Source organism: Choloepus didactylus, chromosome 2 (assembly GCF_015220235.1).
Source record: "Choloepus didactylus isolate mChoDid1 chromosome 2, mChoDid1.pri, whole genome shotgun sequence".
Taxonomy (NCBI): domain Eukaryota; kingdom Metazoa; phylum Chordata; class Mammalia; order Pilosa; family Megalonychidae; genus Choloepus; species Choloepus didactylus.
The window spans coordinates 84632237-84645182 of record NC_051308.1 but is presented as its reverse complement, the minus strand read 5'-3'; the positions used below and the strand labels follow the sequence as shown (position 1 = coordinate 84645182).

Here is a 12946-nt window from a genome sequence, read left to right as displayed (position 1 = left end):
ACTTTTTAATGTGTTGTAATACATTGATTGATTTTCTTATGTTGAACCATCCTTGCATGCCTGGAATAAACCCCACTTGGTCATGGTGTATGATTTTTTTAATGTGTCTTTGGATTCGATTTGCAAGTATTTTGTTGAGGATTTTTGCATCTATATTCATTAGGGAGATTGGCCGGTAGTTTTCCTTTTTTTGTAGCATCTTTGCCTGGTTTTGGTATTAGATTGATGTTAGCTTCATAAAATGAGTTAGGTAGTGTTCCATTTTCTTCAATGTTTTGAAAGAGTTTGAGTAAGAGTGGTGTCAGTTCTTTCTGGAAAGTTTGGTAGAATTCCCCTGTGAAGCCATCTGGCCCTGGGCATTTTTTTGTGGGAAGATTTTTGATGACTGATTGGATATCTTTGCTTGTGATGGGTTGGTTGAGGTCTTCTATTTCTTCTCTTGTCAGTCTAGGTTGTTCATATGTTTCCAGGAAATTGTCCATTTCCTCTACATTATCCAGTTTGTTGCCATACAGTTGTTCATAGTATCCTCTTACAATTTTTTTAATTTCTTCAGGATCTGCAGTTATGTCACCTTTTTCATTCATTATTTTGTTTATATGGGTCTTCTCTCTTTTTGATTTTGTCAGTCTAGCTAGGGGCTTGTCAATCTTGTTGATCTTCTCAAAGAACCAACTTTTGGTGATATTTATCCTCTCTATTGTTTTTTTTGTTCTCTATATCATTTTATTTCTGCTTTAATCCTTGTTATTTCTTTTCTTGTACTTGGTTTAGGATTGGTTTGCTGTTCATTTTCTAGCTTCTTCAGTTGATCCATTAGTTCTTTGATTTTGGCTCTTTCTTCCTTTTTAATATATGCATTTAGTGCTATAAATTTCCCCCTTAGCACTGCTTTTGCTGCATCCCATAGGTTTTGGTATGTTGTGTTCTCATTTTCATTCGTCTCTATATATTTAGCAATTTCTCTTGCTATTTCTTCTTTAACCCACTGATTGTTTAGGAGTGTGTTGTTTAACCTCCAGGTATTTGTGAATTTTCTAACTCTCTGATGCTTATTGACTTCTAATTGTATTCCATTGTGGTCAGAGAATGTGCTTTGAATAATTTCAATCTTTTTAAATTTATTGAGGCTTGTTTTATGTCCCAGCATATGATCTATTCTGGAGAAAGTTCCATGAGCACTAGAAAAGTATGTGTATCCTGGTGCTTTGGGATGTAATGTCCTGTATATGTCTGTTAAATCTAATTCATTTATCAGATTGTTTAGGTTTTCAATTTCCTTATTGGTCTTCTGTCTGGTTGATCTATCTATAGGAGAGAGTGATGTGTTGAAGTCTCCCACAATTATTGTGGAAACATCAATTGCTTCCTTTAGTTTTGCCAGTGTTTCTCTCATGTATTTTGTGGCACCTTGACTGGGTGCATAGACATTTACGATTGTTATTTCTTCTTGTTGAATTGCCCCTTTTATTAGTATGTAGTGGCCTTCTTTGTCTCTCAAAACATCCCTGCATTTGAAGTCTATTTTATCTGAGATTAATATTGCTACACCTGCTTTCTTTTGGCTGTAGCTTGCATGAAATATTTTTTTCCATCCTTTCACTTTCAGTTTCTTTGTGTCCCTGTGTCTAAGATGAGTCTCTTGTATGCAACATATTGATGGTTCATTTTTTTTGATCCATTCTGCGAATCTATATCTTTTAATTGGGGAGTTTAATCCATTTACATTCAACGTTATAACCGTGAAGGCATTTCTTGAATCAGCCATCTTATCCTTTGGTTTATGTTTGTCGTATTTTTCCCCTCTGTCTATTAATATCCTTTATTGTACCCATACCGAATCTCTTTAGTACTGAACCTTTCTCCAAGTCTCTGTCCTTTCTTTGTTTCTCTGTGTGTAGGGCTCCCTTTAGTATCTCCAGTAGGGCAGGTCTCTTGTTAGCAAATTCTCTCAGCATTTGTTTGTCTGTGAAAAATTTAAGCTCTCTCTCAAATTTGAAGGACAGCTTTGCTGGATAAAGTATTCTTGGGTGGAAATTTTTCTCACTCAGAATTTTAAATATATCGTGCCACTGCCTTCTTGCCTCCATGATGGCTGCTGAGTAGTCACTACTTAGTCTTATGCTGTTTCCTTTGTATGTGGTGAATTGCTTTTCTCTTGCTGCTTTCAGAACTTGCTCCTTCTCTTCTGTGTTTGACAGTGTGATCAGTATATGTCTCGGAGTGGGTTTATTTGGATTTATTCTATTTGGGGTTCGCTGAGCATTTATGATTTGTGTATTTATGTTGTTTAGAAGATTTGGGAAGTTTTCCCCAACAATTTCTTTGAATACTCTTCCTAGACCTTTACCCTTCTGGGACACCAATGAGTTTTATATTTGGACGTTTCATATTATCTATCATATCCCTGAGGTCCATTTCGATTTTTTCAATTTTTTTCCCCATTCTTTCTTTTATGCTTTCGTTTTCCCTTCTGTCATCTTTGAGGTCGCTGATTTGTTGTTCAACTCCCTCTAGTCTTGTACTATGAGTGTCCAGAATCTTTTTAATTTGGTCAACAGTTTCTTTAATTTCCATAAGATCATCCATTTTTTTATTTAGTCTTGCAATGTCTTCTTTATGCTCTTCTAGGGTCTTCTTGATTTCCTTTGTCTCCCGTACTATGGTCTCATTGTTCATCTTTAGTTCTTTGAGTAGCTGCTCTAGGTGCTGTGTCTCTTCTGATCTTTTGATTTGGGTGCTTGGGCTTGGGTTTCCATATCATCTGGTTTTTTCATATGCTTTATAATTTTCTGTTGTTTTTGGCCTCGTGGCATTTGCTGAACTTGATAGGGTTCTTTTAGGATTTGTAGACCAATTGAAGTCCTTATCTCTAATTTATCAGATCTACAGCTTCGTGGAGTACACTTTCTCTAACTAACCAGCAGGTGGCATCCACAAGCCACCTGTTCTCCACAAGCCAGTTCTCCCCTGCTTAGCCTTTTTGGTGAGTGGAGGAGTGAGTCTTGTGGGGTCCAATTGGTGTACCAAGCTTGCGTGTGTAGTTGATGTTGCCTGCCCTGTATATGGGGCGTGTTTCTGGGCAGTCAGGGAGTGGGAGGTGGCTCTAACAATCAAATCTCCCTGGTGATCCTAGAGTTTTAAAGCTGCTGCAATAGTCTAATCCTTCAGTTCAGTCCTGCCACAGTTTGTCTCTGCCACTGACCCACAAGTCCTTGGTATTGGCGTATGGCTCCTGAGACTTGTAAGTGGGCCCCTCTTCCAGGCCGTGCACCCCGGGTCCTCTGTTGAGGGATGACTGTGCTATGTCACAGGTGAGTGCCATCCCCCCAGGGCAGTTCTGGGCTGCTGGGCTGTGTAGGGAGGCTCCCAGTCTGCTCAAATGATGGCTGAATGGGGCTTTGTTAATTCACACTGCTCTACCTTCCCAACTCTGGGACAATCAGCTGAGGTTGCAGGGAAGGCTAATGTCCACGCCCAGTTTTGTGGTGTGTGCCTGCTATTTGAAGCACTTCCGTCACACTGGGTTATCTGGGGCAGTTCTGGGCTATGGGGCTGGCGATGGGCAGGAGTGTTTCCTGTCCACCAGGATGATGGTTGTGAGTGGACACCCCCCTTTTCTTGGGAAGTTGTGGTGTTTAGTGAATTTTCTCAGCCACTGGATTATTGCGTTTTGTCTCAGAGCTCTCCTAGTTCTGCTCTTGACTTGACCTGCCCAAATTGCAAGTCTTTGAAGCTTTCTGTATTGGGCTTCTTAGAGTAATTGTTTTAGAAAAAGAAAAAAGGATTAAAAAAAAAGAAAAAAAAAAAAGGGCCCTCCTCGGAGATCTAATGGGTTATTGAAATGCTAAGAGACAAAGCAACCAGGGCCATTAAGGAAAGGTCCACAGGGCAGAGAGATCAGCTTTTCTTGGGGATTTGCATATGCGCCTCAGGGCCTGAGCTCAGGCCTGAGCTCTGCCCTTCCCCTTTCTATGTTCACCAGAACTCCAAAAATCCTCCGCTTTTATTTTGGAGGTTTTCGTGTTGTTTTTTTTTCTATGCCTGTCTCCTCTCTGCTGGGCTGGCTGCTCTCAGATTCTCTGGTGTCTGGTCTCCGTCTATCTACGGTTGGAGTTTGGATCAGCAGAATGAGTTTCCGATAAGGGCTGCCACTGCAGTTCTCCCTTCTCCTTCCCGGAGCTGACAGCCCCTCCTCCCACGAGACTGAGCCTGGCAGGGAGGGGCGTGGGTCCCCTGGCCGCAAAAACTTACAGATTTCACTGATCTTAGCAGTTCCACGTTTTCATGAGTGTTGTATGAAGTATTCCCAAAGTCAGATTGCTCTGTGGTGTCCAGTCCACGCAGTTCCTGGCTTTCTACCTCTATAGTTTTGGTTCATACATTTAGGTCTCTTAACCATTTTGAGTTAATTTTTGTGTACGGTGTGGGGTAGGGGTCCACCTTCATTATTTTGCATATGGACATCCAGTTTTTCCAGCACCATTTGTTGAAGAGTCTGTTCTTTTCCAATTTGAGTGGCCATAAATGGGCTGATTTCTGAGGTCTCAGTTTTATTCCATTGGTCTATATGTTGGTCCTTGTGCCAGTACTATTCTGATTATTGTGGCTTTCTAATCACTTTTCAGATTGCAAACTGTGTGTCCTCTAACTTCATTCTTCTTTTTTAAGATGGCTTTGGCTCTCTGGTGTCCCTTTCCTTTTTGTATAACTTTGATGATTGGCTTTTCCACTTCCACAAAGGCTATTGGAATTTTGATTGGGATTACATCAAATCTGTAAATTGCTTTGATTAGAATTGATCTCTTAACAATAGTTAGTCTTCCAGTCCATTAACATGGAATATCCTTGCATTTATTTAGATCTTCTTTGATTTCTTTTAGGGATGTTTTGTAATTTTCTGTGTACAAGTCCTTTATATTCCTGGATAGATGTACTCCTAGAAAATTGATTATTTTAGTTGTTATTGTGAATGGAATTATTTTTTATTTTTTTCTACTAATTATTCATTAGTAGTGTTTAGAAACACTACTGATTTTTACATTTTTATCTTGTACCTCATCACTTTATTAAATTTATTAGTTCCATTAGTTTTGTTGTGGATTTTTCAGGATTTCCTGTATAGAGGATCATGTATATGCATACAGGAAAAGTTTCACTTTTTCCTTCCAACATTGGATGTCTTTTCTTTCTCTTGCCTAATTGTTTTAGCTGGAACTTCTGTACAATGTTGAATAACAGTGTTGTGGGAAGTCTTGTCTTTTTCCTGAACTTAATAGTCAAAGACCGAAGATTTTTCCCCTAAATGTTAGCTGTGCATGTTTTATACATCCCTTTGTTATGCTGAGGAACTTTCTTTCTGTTCCTGGTTTTCTGAGTGTTTTTATCAAGAAGGGATACTGGATTTTGTCAAATAACTTTTCTATGTCAATTGAGAGATCTTGTGGTTTTTTTCCTTTGTTCTGTTAATGTATTACATTTATTGATTTTTCTTATGCTTAACCACCCTTGCATACCTAGGATAAACCTCACTTGATCATGGTATATAATTCTTTGGCTGCCGTGTTGGATTTGGTTTGCTAGTGTTTTGTAAGCAGTTTGCATCTACAATCGTAAGGAAAACTGGCCTGTAGTTTTCTTTTATTGTAGTATCTTTATCTGATTTTGGTATGTGGGTGATTTTGGCCTCATAGAATGAATTATCGAGTGCTCCCTCCTCTTCAATTTCTTGGGAGAGTTTGAGCATGACTGGTGTTAATTCTTGGAATATTTGGTAAAATTCACCTGTGAAGCTATCTGGTACTGGGCTTTTCTTTGCTGGGAAGTTTTGATTACAGATTCAATTTCTTCACTAGTTATTGGCTTGTTGAGATCTTCTCTTCAACTTGAGTCATTGGAGGTAGTTTGTGTTTTAATGAATTTGTCCATTTTATCTAGGTTAGCTAATTTGAGGGCACGCAGTTCAGCGTATCCTCTTATAGTCCTTTTTATATTTGTGGTGTCAGTAGTAATGTCCCCCTTTTCATTTTTGAGTTTAGTTGTGTCCTTTCCCTTTTTTCTCTGTCAATCCAGCTAAAGTTTGTCAATTTTATTGACATTTTCAAAGAACCAATTTTTTGTATTGTGGATTCTCTCTATTGAGTTCTTTATTCTCTATTTCATTTATCTCTATTCTAACCTTTATTCCTTTCTGTTTGCTTTGGGTTTAGTTTGTTCTTTTTCAGTTACAAAGTTACCATCTTAAGGCCATACAAAAGAAGAAACATGATTTGAGATGTTTCTTCTTTTGTAATGTAAGCATTTAGAGCTGTACATTTTCCTCTTTGATACCTTTGCTGCATCCTGTAAGTTTTGGTGTGTTCTATTTTCATTCTCATTCACCTCAAGACATTTCCTAATATTTCCCTTGTGATTGCTTGTTTGACCAAGATTGTTGAAGAGTACATTGTTTTAATTTCCACGTCTCCCTCTGTTATTGATCTCTGTATCCATTCCATTGTAGTTGGGTAGGATACATTGCATGATTACAATATTTTTGAATTTATTGAGACTTGTTTTTTTATCTAAAATGTGGTTTATCCTGGAGAATGATCCATGTCTGCCCAAGAAGAATGTGTATTCTGCTGCTATTAGGTGAAGTGTTTTATATATATATCTACTAGGTCTGGCTGATACAGATAACATTCACATCTTCTATTTCCTTACTGATCTTCTGTCTAGATATTGTATCTGTTATTGAAAATGGTATATTTATATCTTCTACCATTAATATAAAGCCATCTATTTCTCCCTTCAAATCTATAATTATTTGCTTCATGTACTCTGGGGCTCTACTGTTAGGTACATATATATTTATAATTGTTATGGTTGAATTGACCTCTTTGTCAGTATATAAAATGACCTTCTTTGTCCCTGTAACAGTTTTTGACTTAAAGTCTATTTTATCTGATATTAGTATAGTTACCCCAACTCTCTTTTGGTTACTACTTACATAGTGTATATTTTTTCCATTCTTTCACTTTCAACCTACTTGTGGCTTTTTTTTTTTAAATCCATTCTGCCAATCTCTGCCTTTTGAGTGGAGAGTTTACTCCATTAATATTTAAAATTACTACTAATATTTCAGTCCTTTCTTCTGCTGTTTTGTTGTTTTGTCTTTGTCTTATATTTCTTTGAGTCTCAGTGTTCCCATCAATGCCTACTTCAATATTTATTCTTTTTTTGAAGTGTACCATTTTGAGTGCCTTCTCATTTCTTTCTACATATATTTTTCATATTCTTTCTTTGTAGTTATCATGGGCTTAAAATTTAACATCCTAAATTTATAACAACCATATCTTCAATAGTATACACATCCACAGTTCCCATACCTCTCCATACCCCTACTTTTTTTTTATTTGTACTTGTTACCATTTATGTATTTGTACATTCTATGTCCAGACCATAGTTATCATTACTTTTTATGCACTTGCATTTTTCCACCTGTAAGAAGTCAGAAGTGGAGATACATAAAAAGTATAATACAATAGTAATGGCATTTATAATTACCATATGGTTACCTTTACTGGGGGGTCTTTATTTCTTTATGCTGTTTGAATCCACTGCCTAGTGTCCTTTCCTTTCAGTCTGAAGGACTCCCTTTAGCATTGCTCATAGGGCAGGTCTAGTGGTGAACTCCCTCAGCTTTTGTTTATCTGAGAGTGTCAATCTCTCCCTCATTTGTGAAAGAAAGTCTCACTAGATATAATATTCTTGGTTGGTGGTTGTTTTCTTTCAGCACTTTATTTCAACCCACTGCCTTTAAGTATTTCAACCAACTGCCTTTTTGTCTCCATGATTTCTGATGAGAAATCAGTACTCAATCTAATTGGGACTCCCTTGTACATAACATACTGTTTTTCTCTAGCAGCTTTCAGAATTCTCTCCTTGTCCTTGGACAATTTGATTACTATATGTCTGCTTGTGGTTCTGAGTTTATCCTGTTTAGATGTGCATATCCATGTCTTTCATTAAATTTGGGAAGTTTTCTGCCCTTATTTCTTTGAATATTCCTTTGTCCACTTTCTCTTCTCCTTCTGCAACTCCCATAATGCATATATTGGTATGCTTGATGGTGTCCTACAAGTCCCTTAGGCTCTGTTCACTTTTTTTCATTGTTTTTTCCTTTGTTCTGGTTTGCTAATACTGCCATTTTGCAAAACACCAGAAATGGATTGGCTTTTATAAAGTTACAAAGTTACCGTCTTAAGGCCATAAAGTATTCAAGGTAAGGCATCAACAAAAGGGTACCTTCACTGGAGAAAGGCCATTGACATCTGGAAAACCTGTTAGCTGGGAAGGCATGTGACTGGTGTCTGCTTGCTCCCAGGTTGCATTTCAAAATGGCGTTCTCCGAAATGTCAGTGTCAGTTTTCAGCAGCCGTCTTCAAAATGTCTCTCTAAGCTGCAACAGCTTCTAGTCCTTCTGTTTGTGAGCTCTTATAGGGGTCCCGTAAACTAATCAAGACCCTTGCTGAATGGGTGGGGCCACACCTCCATGGAAACAGCCTAATCCAAAGAGTCCAACCTAATCAACACTAATATGTCAGCCCTCACAAGATTGCGTTAAAGAACATGACATTTTGGGGGACATAATACATCCAAACTGGCACACCTCCTCAGCCTGAATCATTTCAGTTGTCTTAATTTTGAGTTCATTGATTCTTTCTTCTGTCAGCTTTAATCTGCTGATTAAAGCTGATCTCTAGGGGATTTTTAATTTTTCTTTAATCTGCTGATTAAAGGAAAAATCTAAATTTAAAGGAAAAATTTTTAATTTTTCTTTAATCTGCTGATTAAAGCTGATCTCTAGGGGATTTTTAATTTTTGTTATTGTGATCTTCAACTCCCATGTTTCTGCTAAGCTAATTCTTAAATCCTTCTCTCCATTACCTTCATCACTTCTAAACAATGGACTATTGCAAAAATCTTCCTGGCTAGCTTTCTGCATCCAGCTCATGCTTCTTCAATCCAATCTTTCCCCTGGAATAATCTTCTTAGAAAGTACAGCTGATCAGGTCACCCCATTGCCCAACACTCTGAAGCTCAACCCCCTTCAATGGTTTCCAATGGCTCTATGCTAAAATCCCTGTGTGTGGCAGGCAAAGGCCTCCTCAACCTGGCCTAGCCTACCTTTCATGTCTACTCCTCTCCAGACATTCCAAACAATTTTCAGCCCCTAAATCCCACAGGCCCGTGTGTCTGATGATCACTACTTGGTCTACATTTGCTCAGAAGCCTTAACCTCCCTCTGAAGATTTCTCCTCACACCTTAGTTACTCATACATTAGTACTTGCCACCCTGGAATTACATACATGCATGCCTCCCCTCGTACACTGAAGTCAAGGGAAAGAATTCAGTCTTACCCATTTTTGTGCTCCCTTTACCTAGTACACTGTCACTAAGTGTTGGTCAAAAAGAGAGGGAGGAGGGTAGCAAAGCAGGACAATGTTTTTTCTTTGTACAGACCTTTGGGTTGTGACAAGATCTCCCCGGGGAATCCCAGGCCCCTTAACCTCCATTCTTCCAGGCACCAATCCATTGGTTTCAGTGGTCAAGTTACCTATTTCAAAGCTAAATAATAAAATAATGAATTATTAACAAGCTGTTGTCTCTTTTAGTAACCTTGGGGGCAATATCATCAATGAAGTGGTTTTGAATTTGCTTAAGGCTGGACAGTCCCGTGAAGACATTACAATGGAACACTTGGAGCCACACTTCCAGGCTGAGATTTTGGAGTCCAGAGGTAACTGATTCCCAGCCAAGCAGAAAATAATCTTCTGTTGAAAGCCACAATGGTGGTTAATGTGCATTTGTTGAAATTTGTGTTTATGAAGCAGACAGGTACTTAGAATCACAGAGGACACATCATATAACCATCTTGCATTGTTAAGTTTACGTAGGCACCAACTTTCTTGCCCAGAGTTGGCTTTGCCAAGAAAGCCTGAACTCCTTTTCTGAAAATTCTTTTGAAGAGAGTAGTTTGCCTTGGCCCTGGAAATCCAGGCACTGGGCTTTGAAGCCAATTTAAAGGAAAAAAAACCTTGTGGTTCAGCCACAGTCAGAGGTGAGGTCACCCGATCTGCTCTCTACCCTTAAACCAAACCTTAAACCTGGCAATCATGTCACCACTTTCCCTGCTTCACCTGCAGCATGCATCTGTAGTACCCATGACATTCTTCCTTAAAAGGAAGCATAGTTGTGTTGTTCTTGACACAAACTTTAGACAGCACTCCTGGAGTTGGCATATGAGGTGCCATGCCCAGGCCTTACAACTCCATGTCAGTCCAACCGCCAGATCAGACTCCACTTAACATTGGGTCTTGATTTCAGATAGTGGTTTTGGCCGCAGCCGTCTTGTGAAGGAAAGCCTGATTGACTTCTTCATTCCCTTCCTGCCACTGGAGTACCGTCATGTAAGGTTGTGTGCACGTGATGCTTTCCTGAGTCAGGAGCTCCTGTATACAGAAGAGGTGCTAGATGAAATCGCCCAGATGATGGTGTATATCCCCAAGGAGGAACAACTCTTCTCTTCTCAGGGCTGCAAATCTATTTCCCAGAGAATTAACTACTTCCTACCATAAGAGCTAGATGAAGACTTCCTGAAGCTGGCTTCCTTCCACTCACAGGATGCTGAGCCTGCCAGAGCAGTGGCTGGGACTACAAAGGATGGGAGGAGCAGGCTGGCAGCCATCAATTACTACACTAACATGACTGTGTAAAAGGAAGGCCTTAAACCAGAGCCAATTCTTAAGATCACTTGGTGCCTTAAACACCCACATTCTAAAATGTGGGCCAGGTGGTTCAAGAAATCCCAGGGCTTAATAAGACTATATGGATGGACTCCTTTGCATCTCAGATCTTCCCTGCAGATATCTGGACTCGAGAGCTGCATCTCTGAGGCTGTAGGATCCTCAGGTTACAGATAAGGGAAGAAGAATGAAGTTCTGCTGACCAGTGGGTTTGCTGGCAGGGTGGGTTGGCTTTCAAGTTGTTATTCCCAGAGGAAAGCCAAGCAGCTTTTATTTGTGAGCAGAAGACCTGCAAAGGTTGAGGGGTAAGGTACACGAAGGACCAATTTTTAAGAAAAAATTGCCAGTGCAGATTTTTAAAAAATCATGGGCCTCAACATGACTGTCAAGTAAAGATTAAAATTTTGTATTTTTCTAAAATCTTTGGCTTCCTTTCTTACTGAGACCTAGGAATTATATTCAATCAATCAGCAAAATTTCAAGTCAGGTAATATTGCTGGGGATTGGTGGAGATAGATGGGGTGCATGTTGGCACTCATGGAGCTGACCTGATTGAATGATCTGCCAATTTATTTCAGTTTGCTTTGGGACTATATCAGCTGAGCTGGTTTACACCAACCTCTTACTAAAAGAGGCCTCCACAGCATATTACTCTTAAATGTAAGAACTTCACTCTCGTATTCCCAGCTCTAAAAAAAAGAAAAACAGTTGGTTTAAGGGATTAAATGGCAATGTGTAAAACATCTATCATCATTTTGTCTACGCACAGAGGAGGTGATTATGAAGTGTTTTTTCCTCTTCTCTTGGCTCTTGCCATCTACCTAAGTTCTAGAATAACACACAGGTCTTTTATATTTGTCATAATCTCAAGTGTCCCCTCCCTTGACCCTCTTTACCTTAACTCCTTATAAAATGCAACACTTCTCTCCCCCATTTTAACTTTACTGTACCCCAACTGCCTCAAGGTTAGGGAGTACCTTAGGTACTCAAATATTCACATAAATGAATTAATTAAAGGAATAGTTTCACACCATTTATGGGACAAAGGTAAACACAGCTTAACTACACAATAAAATGGGGACCGGTATTTGGTCGCTGGCTCATTGTGTAAGTCTAGAGCATCTCAGGAAGAATAGGCAGGCCACACAATCCTATTATATACCCAGCTCTAAATCTGGTAAATACACATTTTAAAGGTATTTTCTGTATCTTTAAGTCTTAAAGATGCAGAACAGCTGACATTCTTGTAGCACTGGCTAGCCATGTTTGATGTCATAAATTTAGGATCTGAACTTCCTACCTTGGAACCAAGACAGGCAGTGTAACATAGTGGTTCTAAGAACATTCTCCGGAACCAGACTGCTTGGTTTGGAATTCCTACTGTGAGACCACAGGAACACTATTTTACCTTAGTCTAAGCATAGATCCCTCTTTTGTAAAAATGGGCATAATTGTATCTTCCTCAAAGGTTTGTTGTGAGGACTAAATGGGTTAATCTTTATAAAGTGCTCAGGACATAGGGCTTTAGGTGTTAAGTAAAAAAAATAAAAACCTAATAAAACTGTCAGCTTTGGCACCATACCTTCCTTCCACGTCTAGCTCTGATCGTTTTAGGTAACTAATTTTTGAGAACTTACATGCCATGCACTGTGCTAAACTCTTTATAGCCATTAACTCATGTCATCTTCAATGCTATGTCTTAGGCACCAATTTCATCACTGTTTAATAAATGAGAAAATTGGGGTCTGAGACATAACTATCTTGTGCAAAGTCACAAAGCCAGTCAGTGGCGGAGTGGAGATTCAATCTCACAGTCTGACTCCAGCTCCTGAGCCCTAATCACTTTGCTTTAATGACTTCCTTACCTCTAGGACTATTTCCTCAGCAAATACTATACCCTCATGTGTGGAAATTATTATAATACAGAGAGGAAGAAAATCACAATGCAGCACTCTTTGGGGAAGATTCTAAGAACAAGACTTCCTAAACTAAACCAAAAATGGGTGGGAGAAAAGGACTGATGGTGGAGTGTGAGGTGTATCACTGTAGAGCCACTCTTATTGGGCCTCATGTGTGTACCACTTTTGTATATCCTACCCCTACCTAATTAATGTTATTTTTAAAAGCAATGACATTAAAAAAAAAAAATTGAAGA

The 12946-nt window shown here is 39.0% G+C and overlaps 1 protein-coding gene across 2 annotated transcripts in view; it reads left to right on the top strand.

Annotated features, from left to right (window-relative positions):
• TOR3A (torsin family 3 member A) overlaps window positions 1-11211 on the top strand; it is a 60733-nt gene extending 49522 nt beyond the window's left edge. For both annotated transcript variants that reach the window (XM_037825261.1, XM_037825262.1), the window contains 2 exons: window positions 9661-9785; window positions 10373-11211. In XM_037825261.1, the coding sequence (XP_037681189.1) occupies window positions 9661-9785; window positions 10373-10623 (376 nt within the window). In that variant the 3' untranslated portion in view covers window positions 10624-11211. The remainder of the gene's footprint in view (window positions 1-9660; window positions 9786-10372) is intronic.
• The last annotated feature ends 1735 nt before the right edge of the window (window positions 11212-12946 follow it).